At 32.5% G+C, this 17,227-nt stretch overlaps 2 protein-coding genes across 3 annotated transcripts in view; one reads left to right on the top strand and one right to left on the bottom strand.

Moving 5' to 3' along the window:
• Positions 1 to 17,227, bottom strand: part of LOC105206459 (probable cytochrome P450 6a14) — a 193,787-nt gene that overhangs the window by 27,815 nt on the left and 148,745 nt on the right. The gene's annotated exons all lie outside the window — the stretch shown is intronic.
• Positions 3,650 to 12,252, top strand: LOC105203700. Of its 2 annotated transcripts, XR_003269081.2 has the most exons (3): positions 3,652 to 4,981; positions 6,713 to 6,881; positions 11,265 to 12,252. XR_003269081.2 is itself a non-coding variant. In XM_026138006.2 (2 exons), the coding sequence occupies exons 1-2, from the start codon at positions 4,918 to 4,920 to the stop codon at positions 11,555 to 11,557; spliced, it is 357 nt and encodes a 118-aa protein (XP_025993791.2). In that variant the 5' UTR covers positions 3,650 to 4,917; the 3' UTR covers positions 11,558 to 12,252. The 2 variants fall into 2 exon arrangements, 1 of the variants encoding a protein (XP_025993791.2); XM_026138006.2 differs by lacking the exon at positions 6,713 to 6,881 and having other exon boundaries at positions 3,650 to 4,981.

Genomic DNA, 17,227 nt, shown 5'->3' with positions numbered 1-17,227 from the left:
CCTACCGCCAAGTCTCGTTAATATATCAATATCTTTTCAGTATTCAAAGATCTACTAAATCATCCAAAGAAACATATCTATCATTGTTGTCGATATCATTAACAACATTCAAGATACATTAGTTGTCATAAAAAATTAATAAATTGCAATCTTGTTTACACGCCATTGCCAATTATAAACATGCAAGTTAATCCATAAAAATAATCACAGAATGGACGTCATTATGATGGAATCTACGTTAGAAGCTTTAAATGTCTACTTCAAAGCTTTCCACGTATTAAATATAAACTTTCATTTCAGCAAGACCCGACAAACTATTCTGAAAATTTTCTTACGTCGCAATCAAAAAAGAAACAGCGCTATGGAAACGATGGGTAGAGGAACTAACAATCTACGTAGATAGAGCAATACTCTGCTACAGATGCATAGATAGGTGCCTGTTGTGTCGCAATAAAGTTACGCTCCAATTTTCCGAGCAATTCATGGTCATGCAGGTGCAGGTCATGGTATCGAAAAAGAATTAGCGATTGGTTATGCTTTGCTAGAAGCAACAGTGGTATATTGGGATATCAATAAAGAAACCAAGAATGAGACGATAGTACTAACCATATTTTATTAACTCCGCTTTCCAACCAAAAAAAATAGATAAAGATAAACAGACAATGACAAACCCCAAAAATTATTGTTCTTGTAACTGCTCAACTAGGCATATTAAGAGACTAAGATTTTACACAGAGAATTATACCGTTAAAACCTTTAATCTTGGTAAGTTTGATTTAAATCTGACACATTTTTCAAAATGGGTGGCTCACTCACTCATGGAATGCCCCATATGTATATGTATATTAAAAAAAAAAAAATATATATATATATATTTTTATTTTTCAATTTTTTCATTTTGCAGATGAATTACCTAAACAGTACACTCACGACATCTAGCAATCACACTATCGTAGTGTGGCGCCCGAAACAATGTTCAACAAAATTAACAGAAAATTAGTGTATACGTGTTTAATTTAGCTCTTCTACAACTATATTACTTTGATATATATTATATATATGTAATGTATTTTTAGTTTTTACTAACAAAGAAACACGTGGAAGTGTCCGCCTCAGATTATTGAAGAGCGTAATGATAAGCGTCTTGAATCGTTCCGGAATAAGAAAAGCACATAACACACACAAAATGAACATCGTAAAATCTTTAAAAACACACATCTTAACACGCGAGTCATAGCATGATGCGTAGAAATAATCGCGTTCGTAAGATGCTCCTTTTCGCAATATTAGTACCTGTTGTGTCGTAATAAATTACATTACAATTTTCCAAGCCATTCTAATGTTATATGAGTCGACTCCATAATCAAATTTTATCGCTTTATCCGTATCCATAACACTTAAATTATAATTATGAAATTTATTGTTTTAATTATGAAATTTAACAAATTTAATTTAATAAATTTAATAATTAAACGTGTCAGTATTAGGATTGATAAAACATCCCCCATTCAATTTTGCAATTTCCTAAAATAAAGTCCTGCCCGATTTTTCTTTTGACTTTTGTTACAGATAACTTGTAATTTTTCTAAGCTTATTAAAGACTTAGGAAAATTCACGAAAGCCCTTCCTAACAAAACCCTGGTAAAATTTATTTTTTTATTTTTATCCTTAGATAACTTATAATTTTTCTCTCGGTTATTAAACTGTTAGAAAAATTCACGATAGCCCTTCCCTTAAAATGTCCTCCTAACCAAATTTTTCTTTTGCTCAGATAACTTAGTAATTTTTCAAGCATTTACTAAAGTGTTTGAAAAATTCTTGAATTTTACTAAAAGGAACCTCTGCCCAATTTCATTTTCGATATATAACTTGAGCTAATTGCGTACACTCGACTCACTCCTAGGGAGAATAAAAGCAATAAAATTAACCTACTCGTGACCTATCTGGTCGCCACCTGCGATTAAAACCAAACCACCCTACAATGAGGAAACAGATACTGCAACCGCGGAGAGCAACTCCTTAAACGACGCATACAGTACTGCAACCGACGACGACTGCAACAAAATCGCTCGTCACAGCAGATTAAAGAAGAACATGAAAATATACAACCTATAAAACAAGAATTACTCCCATGGCCTCTCCTAATAAAGAAAAAAAGAACAAATATACCCCCATCGACTTCCCCCGGTAAAGAATACGACGTTTATCCCATAGAAGACTTTGAATCCAAAGGTTTCTATAGAGAGACCATCGACCAGTGTTTTCTCGATCTTGCCGAATTAGAGGAATCATCAAAAATAAATAACAAAACCCCTGCGGTGCAACCCTTAATTACATTCCCTGAAATAAAATCTTGTACTCCAGTAGACTTCTCAGAAGTAGATCCTGCATTACTTTACCACCCCATAGTTTCAACCTCTTTCTACTGTTGCATCCCCACCCTAACAAGCACCCTTAGAGAGAGACGCTCTTACTTTGGCACACCATGTCTACTCCCACCACGGTGTGGCTGCAAATCAGCGCCTCAATGGCAACTCTGTCAGCGAGGTATAAAAGGCGGATACTAGCGTTTAATGCTAGATATAAAGTAAATTTTTCGGAATTCGGAGCATACGAGTTCCGCGGCCAATTTCTTATTGAACAGTTTTGTTGCTCAACGAGCAATTTTGCGACCATTCAACGTGCCCTAGGATCAAGTACTGACAAACAAATTTTGTGAGTTTCTAAAGGTATTGTATTTTATCTTTTCATTAATTTTACACTTTATAATTATTACTTTATAATTATTACATTTATAATTATTACATTCAAATATTTTGAGATTGTTTCAAGGTTCATTAGTTATAATTTGAACCTTGTAAATAATTTATATATTTTGAACATAAAAGATTTTGTTAATAATTATCTTGTTATAGTTACCCAAATAGCACACAGAATTTTTAAAAAATTCAGGTTTATGTTATTAATTCTGAGTTCTCTTTTATTTTGAAATGCAGAATTTTCTTTTTGTCTTAAATTGAACCTAGAATTCATGACATAAATTTGAATTTTTTTATTCTTTTGAATTTTCTGTGCTGCGCGACAACACGTAACGATATTTCTAGCTGTCGTTAAGAGTTACCGAATCCCGCTACAGATATTTTGAGTTATTGCATTCTTTATTATATACTATTCGTATGTATGCATCAATGTACGCGCAACAAACTATAGAGGGTGTTCATTAAGCGCTCCATAGATGTCAGACGCTCGGTTACAGAACCAAGTTAAACGTACAGACCTCTGGTAAAAATTATTCTCAGATTTTTTTGTATCATTTTTCGGAACATCTATATAATTTTTTATAAAACGTTATAAACTCTAAAAAGTAAAGTATTTTTTAAAAATTGTGAAATGAGAAATCAGAATATTTCAGAATTCAAATGCATAAAAAGTTCTAAGAAAAGATATAAACTTTTTAGGTATTTTTAATTGTATGTATTTCCGAAAAATGTTCCAATTCGTATAAAAATTTTATGAGAAAAACTTTAGCCAAGGAGATTTTGAGAAAAATATGATAAAATATGAAAAATTTCTCATAATTATGAAATCGTTCTGAGAAGTTATAAATTTTTTATTTCTCCCCTTAAAAAAAAAACTACAAGAATGCGAAAAAATTATTGATATACTATATAAAAACTGCAGTTTTTCAACAGTATTCTAGTAATTTTTTCGTATTCTTGTAGTTTTTTTCCATAAGGGTCGTTGGAAAAAATGTAAGAAAACATTAGACAATCTGAAGAATTTTATATAATTTCACATGCGAGCATTCTGAGAAATTATGAAATTTCTTATTTCATATTTCTTTGGAAAGTTGAGAAAAAATATTAGATAAATTGAAAAATTTTTCATAATTTCTAATAGGATCGTTCTGATCGAGACATTATATTTTATGTTTTGGTGAAAAAATTTGAAAACAATTTCTCATAAGTTTACATAATTACTTATGAATTTGTGACAAGAGAAATTATGAAAAATTTTATAAAAAATTATGAAAAAAGTTTTTATCAGGGAAAACTGCATACTTCGTTATATTACAAAAAATCTGAGAAAAATTTTTACCAAGTGTTTGTACATTTAACTCGGTCCTGTAACCGAGCATCTAACATCTATGGAGTGTTTAGTGAACTACAAATGCAAGTCGGTAGGTCAACTCCTACGGTAAAACGTGAGGACAACCATTAATGGACATCCTGTGTGTGTGTGTGTGTGTGTGTGTGTGTGTGTGTGTGTGTGTGTGTGTGTGTGTGTGCGTGTGTGTGTGTGCATAGTCATTAATAATGACTGTTTCTACTTTAACCAAACTTAAACCAAACCACCCTACAATGAGGAAACAGATACTGCAACCGCGGAGAGCAACTCCTTAAACGACGCATACAGTACTGCAACCGACGACGACTGCAACAAAATCGCTCGTCACAGCAGATTAAAGAAGAACATGAAAATATACAACCTATAAAACAAGAATTACTCCCATGGCCTCTCCTAATAAAGAAAAAAAGAACAAATATACCCCCATCGACTTCCCCCGGTAAAGAATACGACGTTTATCCCATAGAAGACTTTGAATCCAAAGGTTTCTATAGAGAGACCATCGACCAGTGTCTTCTCGATCTTGCCGAATTAGAAGAATCATCAAAAATAAATAACAAAACCCCTGCGGTGCAACCCTTAATTACATTCCCTGAAATAAAATCTTGTACTCCAGTAGACTTCTCAGAAGTAGATCCTGCATTACTTTACCACCCCATAGTTTCAACCTCTTTCTACTGTTGCATCCCCACTAACACTCGAGCTCCCCAAACTAGATTTAGAGATAGAGAATATATTAAAGAACGCCCCACTCCCAGGTCAGTACGTCAAGTAGTGGCATCGTCATTAATGTGCGATTCGAGAGCGACAAAGAGACATCATCAACGAAGAACGGCCTCCGTGGAGCAATTCGGTAAGTACGTGCATTATTTTATTAATTGATATTGATGTTTTTATTTTATCACCAGTTAACAGTTCCAGATTGATATACTGACAGAAAATATGTAATATTAAAGGTAAAGCCCAGAATTGAATTATTTCAGGTCAGCTGTGCAAAAGCGAACATCGTTCTCAGTATTAAAAGATATATTGAACGACGAGGCCAGGAAAGTGAAGGCACAAATCAGAAACTGTTAACTAGTGATGGAACTTGTTGCAATTGTAATGTCTGTAGCTTGTTCAATTCGTAATCGTAGTGGCATTAACCAATGTTTTATGCACATTAAATCTTCTATTATCCCCGATCATGCTTACGTGTATAATAATGAGAATTAATATTGTGTGAACTATTTTTAACCAACGATTATTGATGTCAATTTCTTTTACTTCCGTGCTCACTCCTTATCAGCTAGATTAAATGCGTTACATTTACATGACCCATCCAAGTTCATGTAAATCCACCGCCTCGTTAGATCCAAAACTATCACTTCTTTAAAACGCAAAAGAATTTTGTTAACAAAATCAGAGACGTAGACGAGAAAATTCCTAGTATATTACGTAATCACATCCTTGAAACAAATAACGAATGCTTACGAATAATCATAACTGCACTTGCCACAGGCTCATTTAATTTTGAAAATACGATATTTAAATTTTATCATCCCACCGAACCTCAATTAATAATTGCGCGAAAAGATAAAGTTTGTATAAAGTCGCCAGAGTCTCTTCAGACTACGAGGATAATTCCCGTAGCTCCTCCTACTGCTTCACCTCTTTTGGTTTCTATAAGGAAACAGTCAGTTCAAATAGTACCAACTACCGAATCAGCAAGGTCCTCAGTAACCCCAGTAAACTTAGAAAATTCAGAATCATGCCCAAAATCTCCCACAAGTAATATAATAAATTTTGGAGAATTAGCCCCACCAGGAAGCTTTTTGGAAACTTACCTAACTCTCAATAAATATTAGACGACCAATTGTCCCCTTAGTGTCCGTGTCTAAACACTTTTCTCACATCAAGCCTAGCTTTCGACATTCCGAGTTATTGCCAGCCCAGCAAGTAAACTCAAAAAGAGAGCACCCCTTTTCTTCGTGACCGAGGTACGCGCGGAATCGGAAGATTCGACCTCCGGAACGTGACATTTTTATGCACTACTGTAATTTGTCGTTAACACATTATTTTTTCAGTATTCAAACACCTAATGCATTATCATCATTCAAAGAGATATATTTACAATATTCTTGGCATCACCAACTCTCGGTAAAGATACATTTGATGACATGAATAGAAAAGAATTAAAAATTAAAAGTGTCTTTACACACCATTAACAAATATAAACGTGTAAATAATTGCATTAAAAAAACACATAATTAACATATACTACAACTTTAAACTTTTCACAGATTTGTCATTTAAAATATTAAATTTAACAAAAGTGATGAATGCAGTAGTAAACAGTTGTTACAACACGCATAGCATGATGCATAGAAATAATCACATTTATAAGATGTGTCTGTGTCTCCCTTCAATATTCAAACACCTAGGGCTGTATTCAGAATCATAAATTGATCCGTAATTGAGCCTTATTTCAAGTGAGCTAGATTAAAGATAATTTTGTAACTGTTATATGTCTGTGCAATACAGATTGTTACGGCAGCTTTAAAAAAATGATAATTAATTACACCATTTTTAATTCCATTCGCAGCTGTTAATCGCACGGTGCCCTTCATACCATCTACGAGAACGTTTGCTAATTTTGACTGAATGTTGGTGATACCGACAACATTGTTAGATAAATCTTTCTAGGCAGTGATGATGCACTAAACGGTATAATCTGCAAATAAAACCAGCTAATTACTTTGAGGATTAGACAAGTAAGTTTTAACTAATCTATATGACTATGTAGATTTGAACAAAAATCAGATCATGGTTTATTATTATCACGCAATAAAATATCGGAATTTTTGGAAATAAACAGACTATTCGTTCAAACAGTGATGGACAAATATCTTTTCCATTTTTGGAGATTGCGATGGTTGTACTCCCAATAAATCAATTGAATTTATTGTTAACTAATACTAATGTTGAGACATGAAAGTGTTTAATAGATGAAAATCATTTCGATATTTTTAATTTTGATATTTTTAATTTTTATCAAATTTGACATTTATCACATTTGTAATCGTGATACAAATGAAGTTTATTTTGAAATATTAAACTTGTTTATGCAATAAAATATACGTATGTGTCTTGATAAAAAAATCATGTACATTAAAAAGAGATTTTATGTTCGCTGAGTCTTAAGACAAACAATTGCATAATATCTGGTGATATATTAAGATTACAATATTATGTTTGATATTCTTATAAAATATCTAACATTATACAAAGTGTCCCGTAATTGTTATTCTTGTTAATTTATTCCACAAACTAACAGAGATATTTTTAACAAAATTGCCAATTAAATAATTAGAACTGAACTCTGTAAGTACAGTGATTACTCAGAAAAGTTATCTATATATTAGAGAATGAAGAGGCACTCTCAATTTTTTCGTATTAACATAAATATTTCGATATAATAAAAGTTGGACCATTCTTTTTAAGGTACAATTCTAACAATGATGTGAGACGTGAACTTTTGTTTCAATCTAAATTTATACTTGTCCACGTATTTGTAATAAAACATACCTTTGTGAGAGGCTGAGTGAATAGGTTCGAATTTAGCATTCGAAGAGGGATAAAGAACTCTGTCGAAGCGTCCCGTGTCAGAAATTAAGCGAGCAGACGTTGAGAAGAATGGGAAGCATCACAAAGAATCTCAAATAACGAGATATGCGTTCATTTTGACTAACACGACGTTTATCACTCAATTACATGGCTGTAACGCAGTATAAAATCCAGTCGGGCGGACGAACGAAAAAACCTGTGCACGCGATCGGCACATGTATACGATTCGAACGAATATCCAACGGCTGGTTTTAGTAACTAAAGTAGCCCGTATGGGTGCGCTAGTGTAGCATGCCACAGCCAGTAACAGACTTCGGCTAACATCCAGCCAATAAGAGTATCATGTGGGACTTCAGCCTACCGCACATGAAATGCATAATGACAACGACATACAGAATGGACTGCTGATAACCCATGGTGGGGATATATGATTTTTTTCTTCTTTGATTTGTCCGTCGCAGAGTCGTAACATCTTAACGACTGCATTGTAGACCGCGCATAATAGCTTATTGTAGAATGGGCTTAACGGAACATAATGATGAGCTTTATATTAAGAACTTTTTTAAAGTATTATTTTTTTAAAGTATTAAAAAACATTGTTTTGCTCATTGAAATGTATCGATGATACATAATGTGATACATCATGTTTTGGCATTACAGAATATTTTATTAAAATACTATTATTTAATTGGGAAAATATCAAGCATTTATAATTACGACATTTGTAATTAATATCTGTTTTTATCTGAAATGTTTATGTATAGACTTCAAGTATTTATATATAAATATAATCGTTTGCTAAAAAAAAAAAATTACTACACGATCAACTGTGTATGTATACATACATAAATTAATAAAATAATTAACATAATAAAAGTGGTAAATACAGATAGAATTTTCTTAAACATGATGGAATTAATTCTTAATAATTTAAATGGAATGGTTAAAGATTTATTAAAAAATGATTTTGTAAATTTCCATTTGCGAAAGGGTTTAAAAAACCTATATATTTTAATAACATTAATTATTTGCAAGAAAGAATAAAAGAACACATAAATTATATGTACGCGTTAAAAATTCATAAACCTGATATTCCATTGTTCATATGAAGAAGAAAAACTTTTATTATAGGTTTTGCAACTGCTATAAAATCCATTATGCAAATTGCTAAAAATATTTTACTTGAATCATTGTTGAAATACTTAATGACTTATAAGTTTAGCCAAGACCATGATTGTTTTGTGTTCAAGACAAAGAAATTCATGGAATAATAATCCAAATGTCATGCAGTTTATTACATCTGTGATGAAAAGTTTACTAGTAAAGAATTGTATTTCAGCATCACCGAATTCTAATTGTATTACTTTTGAACCAAAAATAAAATTGGATTTCAATTAAGATAGTCGAAAAAATATTTAAATGTAGTGTTTGTATAAAACATTATTCAAAAACCTGATGAAAAAAATAAATTAGCAACATATACAATACTAGTCAATTTAAAAAATAATGGAGAATTAGTATATGCGTCGCAGAGTGTTTATAAGATTGTTTAAAAAGAAATTTTTTTTTAATAAAAAACGACGGTACGCAAATTCTAAAAAAGGGTATACACAATGAAATTGTTACTCGAGTGATAAGAAAATTTGTATTAAATATAGATGTATTTCTATTAGACAATAAATGCTTCGATGAATTAGAAGTTGGAGTAGCAACTACACATCGTGTTGAACTAACAACTAATAATGAATATGTAAACAATATTTAACATTAAAAATGTTTTCACACTCAAATAAATTGAATAAAGAACTTATTCTAATTAGTCAACATCATCAATTAACCAAACTTATTTTATTTCGTAACACTTAATTCTTTAATTCTGTAATCTTGTAATAATTTTTATCTGTTTTTTAAATATTTTCCTTTCTTTTTTATTTTCATTTTTATAGTAGATATTTCTTTATGTACTGCAAACACTTTTAAATTGTTCATAACTTTTGTTAATGTTTTTTTATTACATAAATAAATATATATATATATTTTTTTAATTAATATTGTTTATCATAGATCATGAATTTTTTAACAAATAAAATAAACATTTTTGTAATTCACATAATTACGAAATTTGTTGTATTGGAAAAATAATTATGTCAAAACTTTATTGAATATCATACGTAAACTATGGCCGGTATTCATAATCGATTCTTATATTTAAGATCGTCTTAAGTATCACCTTAAGATCAACCAATCAGAGAAACGTATTAGCATCTTAAGACGTTACTTAAAACGATCTTGAAATAAGAATCGACTATGAATACCAGCCTATAATACTTTAAATATATGGCGGCATCGACCATTTTCTTGGGTACTCCGAAAACCTTATTGTATTCAAGCTATACCTATCCCAATAACGGCATGTTAGCAATCTAATTTAGTACTGAAATCTGTGGCTACACCTGACTACACCATACATCATTGAACTATAGTGGAGCTACACCCTATACCGGCTACACGTTTCCCAAATGCTTCCTCTCCTCCTCTTGCCACTTAGCAACGAGTCTATATGTTCTGTGAATGAGTTGCCGGATGCTTACACAAGCAAAGCATGTGATGCTTCATCTCAGGAGCGTTCCTACTGTATGATGAAACTGTACTTCTATATACAATCTATTTTCTTTTTATACATACATAAATAAATTATTTTGATAAATTGTTATTGTTATGAATATGGCGCATAAGTCAAGAATTAAATAACATATTATAAAATAAATTTAAAATTGCTAAGTAAGGATTACAATTTCATACAATAAGGACGCTCCTGAAATGAGGCGTCCGTATCCGGCAACTGCTAATAATACGACCGGCGAAAGGAGGACAATAGGCATCGACAACGAAATCGGCTCGAAACTAACCCACCAAACACAATGTTACATGTAACGTAAATGTTAGTTGTAATTTCCCACTCAACAATGTAACTGTTATATAACGAGTGTGTTATATGTATAACAGTTACATTGTTGAGTGGGAAATTACAACATTTGTTACATGTAACGTAGTGTTTGCTGGGAAGCCGGTATTTATAATCGATTCTAATTTCAAGATCATTTTAAGTAACGTCTTAAGATGCTGATACGACTATCAGATTGGTTGATAGCATCTTAAGATGATACTTAAGACGATTTTATTAGAAATATAGGAAAGGACTGTGAATACTGACCAAAGTATTTTATTCTGTAACTGTTATGATGTCATATCATAGTATTGTTGCGTATGTTTTTTGTATCATGTAAGAGTTGCGCAACAATACCACAATATCGTTAAGATTATAAAATAGGGCCTAAATCGCAATCGTAGTAAACAGAACTTTTTTTCGATAGTTTCGAACGAATATAACCTATTCACCAAGTGCTTCAATAATTGGTTCTTACCTGCTCAACGATGTAACGATAACGAAATTGTCATTATAGATGCAAAATAGATCTGTAGCAACTTCTGCCCAGAAAAAAAAACAACTTTTTCTTTGTTTGATACAGGAACTCGGGACGATACGATACGACCATGCTGTCAACGAGAGAAAACTGATATTGAGAACAAAGAAAGGCCATCCCGGCAACCCGGCTTCCACCGCCCCTTCTTCTTGTGGGGCCTGGATATCAGACTACAAGGGAGTCTTAGTACCAATGATTTACTGCTTCCTTTGTTGGATCCTGGCCAGCCACCGCCCCTGAGTGCGGTGTTGGATGGTCTAGGACAATTGCCTTTGTCCCTCCGATCGTTTGTGCGCTCTGTCGAAATCATCCACAGCCTACGATTGGCTAATATGTGATTACGCACAAGCGACCGGAGGGGTAAAATCGTGGTGGGAATAAACATGGGGTGTTCAGTTTACGAGCGTCTTTTTCTAAATTCTTTGCCCTCTCGCCGCGTCACAGGCTTTTGCATAGCTGCATAACCGTATGCATAAGGAAATTGATTGGTCTATTTCCTTATGCATGTGCTAACGGACCAATCAACTTCTTTATGCATACGGTTATGCAGCTATGCAAAAGCCTGTGCTGCGGCCTTTAGCCGAGTATTATTCTACAAATCGATTATGATTGGCCAACTTCTTACGGTTACGACCTGCATAAACCAGGCTTAATCAATCCCTAGAGAACTCAGGAGGATCAAGAAGAAAAAGGACAAAAGAGTACACAAGTTTCGCTTCTAACGGCACTGACATACGCATACAACTTATATCAACACTTACATCTTTATGTAAATTTTTTATTTTAGGAAATATGATTGAGTTTATTTTAAAATGTCACAAAATAAAACTTTCCTCTATAGATACGTTAAGAAATTAATAGAAGATTAAAATATACATGCATAGAAGATTGCTTTCCGATAACAATAATTATCAAAAAGCTTTCTTCTAATAATAAGTCAATTTATCTTATATACCCATATATATGTATTAAGTGTTATGGATACTACTGTATATGATGCATTACATACTGAATAAAATGACTGCAACGCTAATTGAGTGTTTATTGGGGTGTGCACTTTTTGAATACAATTTTTTTTTCATTTTTTTTGTAGATTATTATATATGTATTAAGTATATTTTTTTCTTTTTCAGACTATGTATTTCTACATACAAAACATAATTGCACTGAGAACAAAAAGTTGTTGAAAAACTAAAATATTAGTCCGATACGTGCAACTAAATATTAGGTTGTTTAAAGAATTTTGATTAAAGAATTTGAATAATTGACATGAATAAACTATATTCTTTTTATACAACTAAATAACTGTTGAATCAATCCAATATTTAGTTAACCGTATCAGACTAAATATTTTAGTTTTTTTATTAACGAATTTTTTTCTCAATGTAGAAAATATCAAGATATACCTACAAAGCACGACAAAGAAATACAAAAGGTATTGAATGGTCATTGCTTGTAAAAAGGCATCCCTAGAAATGTATTCAGACTCCCTCCCCCCTTCACGGGTGTATCTTTGGTGTCTTTTATCTTTATTGATCACTAAATGTTAAATAAGGATAAAATAAACCTAACTCAGGTAGGAAATCTAAATGTCCTTCATGGATCAGGTAAACAAAAAGAAAAGGGACAAAAGAATAGAAATCTCGACACATGTATGAACATACCAAAAATAAAAGATTAGAAAAACAAAACCAAGGAAGAAATTTTAGAGATTGCCTTTTTCTTTTCTTCTTCCAAAAGAATGATGAATGTCTAAGCAAAATTTAAGTAAATATGTTAATATCTAGAAACGCCAAATAAGCTAATAATTGGCAAAAGAAAGAAATCACTTCTCAATTCATACGTTCCTACAAAAATTATATTAAAGGATGTATATTGCATATACAATATTTTAAAGTGTATAAACACAATATTTGCAAGAACAAATAAATTGATAAACCATTTTTAATGCAAGAGATGTTAGGGAGAACTTTACAATTTCCATATTTCACAAACGTTTGATAAAATAATATTTATAAGAAGTGAAATCATTAATAATCACTGAAAATATATTAATTTACCCCAGACATCAAGACATTCAACAGCAGCAAGCAACAAGCAAATGTGCCACCTTAAACGATCAATTAGAAAAATTCTGGAATATCGAAGAATCACCGTTAAGAAAACAAGAGTTATCTTATACACCGCAGGAGCTACAAACTGAAGATTTCTTTTTACAAACTGTAAAGAGATTGAGATGCCAGCAGAAGATACATTGTACGTCTGCTAAAAGACGAATCAGTTAATCTTGGAGAATTAAAAAACGTAGCAGTTCGATGATTCTTAGCCAACAAAAAGAAGCTAATAAGTCAGCTTTCACAATTAAAAGAAGATTATCACAAGTTTATTCGAGACTACGACAAACTCGAGCATTTGTCCTTGGCAAAACAACAAAGCTGCTCAACAGACGAGAAATATTTCTATTTACCACATCAACCAGTAATCAAGACATCGAGTCTTTCAACAAAATTAAAAGTTGTTTATTTGACAAAAACATAATTTTTTTCTTAATAAATTCTATCATTTCATAAAATTTTGAGCTTCTTAAACGAAAATTAGCATCATAATATGATTGATGACAATCAAATCGTTCATCACTTCATTTTATTCACCGATTATAAAAATGATATAAAGAATAATAACTCTTTTCACTATTTATCTCACACAACAATACACACAACTCAACAAATGTTTTTGCGAGCATGTTAATTATGAAACCGAATCAAACATGAAAAAATGGATAAAGCAACTCTTTACACTTAAACTCGAAAAATGAGAAAAGAAAAAAAAGAAACTTCTTAAAAACTCAGTGCGAAATTATTCAACAATTTTCAACAAGATTCAACATTTTTTACTTTTTCCTTTAGATTTAAATAAACTTTAGATTTAACTTTTTTAATCGCGTCTTTTTGTTACTTCTTATTTAAAATTAAACGGGGAAATTTACACTTATATTTTATAATCGATTCCACGATTTGTACTGTTCGTATCGTACTGACAATTATTCAGTTTTTTTCGAATCTTGTTCTCTGAAAACCCGTTATTACATTATATCAAGTTAATCGTTATACTCATTGATTCCGACTCTGTCAGTCGCGACTTTTAAATTATATATTTGTCCATTTCTCTTTCAATTTTCTCTGCGTGCGTTATTAAGACGCGTTACTATTTGCGTTAATCATAATCTGCGTTAATTAATAAACTGCGTTACTATTGCATTAGTTAAAGAACAAAGGAAGACTTCCCAAGTATCAGACTGCGATAAGCTGTACGCACGGCCGAACCGCGGCACGTCTTCACGTTTCGCGCGTGGCGGAGGAATACAACGCCCTTACGCCAAGAGCGCGCGTACTTTTTCTTTATTCATTTATTCATTGTCCATAGTTCATTGAGTCCGGTTGTCAAAAACGTCTTAATCACGCTCATTCATTTCTTTAATTCGAATTCATTCGTTATTCATAATTTGTACAGTGCAGCCGCCCGTAACATCTTAAGCTCATTTTCTTAATTTCGAGATCACTATCTAATAAGTTTCAACTTTGTTATACATTTTCTTTTTTTTTTCACTTCGACATAAACTGTCCGTGACATTTGCTTGCGCCGCGTATTACTTTCACTGTTAATTCTAATATCAGAATAAATAATAAAGTCAGTGAACTACGAGGAAAAACCTGGCCCAATTATTCTGACGACCACGACCAGCGGAGACCGTTCTATCTTTCATGTAGGGCAGTGCTCGAAATTAGTGGCACATTTCGAGCCGATTTCCGAGGCGACGCCTACTGTCTCCCCTCGAGCCCCTCACTCCGCTCGCGGGCCTACAGCCGAGCTGCCGGCCGCGCGTCAAATGTTGTGGCTCAGGAGCGTAGAGCGTCCCTTGTAAAAGAAATAGCCTAGGGCCCCACTAATTCCGAGCACTGTTCTAGAGTAACTGCGAATAGTTCACAGGTGTATATTATACGTAAGTATGCGTAGTTTGAAACGACCTACAAACGATCGTATATAGCGTCGTAGGGTGCTTCCCTCCTTAGCTTAGTCGCGGCAACGCGAAACGACGACGTGCCGCGCCGAATCTCATTGTACTTACAATTAGCGTCGGCCGTTTCGGCGCCAACGTTGTGTCCTTTGCGTTCGACCGTCTCGTCCAGATCTGATGCTTCATCGCAATTTTTCGTAATTTTTATGTATAATATATTTCTCGCAGTTGTCTCTCGTTATTCTTTAATCAATCTTTAATTGGTACCGTCCGACTTATCAGTCATACTCTTTTTCCATTTTGATTGAGCTTTTTTATTTGTGAAAATTTTGTTGTTTGAATATTCTATTGAAACCGCACACATTTCTCTGTTGATTTAATTGATACAGAAGGTGTTAGCTGTTACAAAATTAACTTTTCTTGTGTGTCTACTAGAAAAATGTTTCAAATCAACAAATAAATGTGTGTATACATCTCAGCGTCATTGAGGGTGGCGTCTCATGGCATAGATATTTCACGTATCGCGTAACCAATCAACTTTATAAAAAGACTCAACAAAAGACGCAGAACGCTTCTGATTGGTTACGCATTACGCGTTACGCGGAAAATATCAGTCCATGAGACTTTAGCCTGATTCTGTCATTCAGAAAATTTTCCAAACTAAAAAGTCACCATTTTTCTACATACTTGCAGTTCATGATTAATGAAACGACTAGAGCTTATTAGTAGAAAAATAACGACTTTTCAGTTTGGAAAATTTTCCGAGGCACAAAATCGATAACACTGGGTGCAAATTAAATGGTACAACGAACTGCACAAAATTTCTAAAATAGCATCTAGCAAAAATAATTTTTATTTCTGTTATATATAGTAATAATACCAATAAAAAGTTTTTTTTTTATTTTTTGAAATTAATGAGAAATTTTTATAGTTAGAGATTAATGTGAGTAATGCGGGGCGAAAGACCTGTGATATTTGCTATTAATTTATACCTGTAGTTAAATAATATATGTATTAACAATATTTCAACAATATATGTAATAGATACGTAATATATTAATAAATATATATTAACAACAATATATGTAACATAAATGTAATATATTAATAAATATATATTAATAATATACGTAACATATTAATAAATATATATTAAATTATTATATTTATATTTCAGGGTGTATTTATATGTAAAATAATATAATTTTGATTTCGATCATCATTACAAATACCATTGAAAATGCTACTCATTTAAAACAATGCGTCCATGGACCGAAAGGAGTTTACGAACAGATGGCAAAAAATACTTTGCGAATCCAAACTTATAAAACTATTGTAGAAGAAGTTTCAAAAACGTATATTTGTTCGTCATATTGCAATTCGTTATTTCAGCCAGATGAGGGCCATTGAGGCGCCGATTTGCAGCACACGGACAGCACCGGCTCTCCCCACTTCTCGGCATTCGGCTGATTCGGCGTGCGTCGTCGAGACTCGACATTCGAGCAGCCAAGGCTTCGAGTGGGGACTGGGGAGGTCTTCCTGTCTCTTTCTTTCTCGGTTCCTCTCCTTCTCGCTGTATCCTCTTCTGTCGAGCGTTCTTTTCTTTCTTGTTACAGGCATAGCTTTGCTTTCAGCTACGAATTCCGATTTTTGGGCACAGAGCCGAGCGCGCGAGCGCGCGCGCAACATATATACATATATATATATATATATACAATTATTTATACATATAAGTTAGTAGGAAAATCTTAATTTTCCTACAACATTTATTAAATTATATGACGATAAAATCTTGCATAAAAATTTTAATCGGCAATTATGTAGGTGTATATAAAAAAATAGATGTGGAATTGACCTGTTGTAAGACATTGATAACTGCCGATGTAATTTCAAAATATTTCAAAGTATTCTACAAAACTATGACGATATATATCTATATTTTTATCTTAATAGTATATTTACAAAATTAGAAAAAAATTGAAAAAAATATTGC

Source organism: Solenopsis invicta, chromosome 13 (genome assembly GCF_016802725.1).
Source record: "Solenopsis invicta isolate M01_SB chromosome 13, UNIL_Sinv_3.0, whole genome shotgun sequence".
Taxonomy (NCBI): domain Eukaryota; kingdom Metazoa; phylum Arthropoda; class Insecta; order Hymenoptera; family Formicidae; genus Solenopsis; species Solenopsis invicta.
Note: the sequence above shows the minus strand (reverse complement) of the source record. Positions and strands in the feature narration are given on the sequence as shown.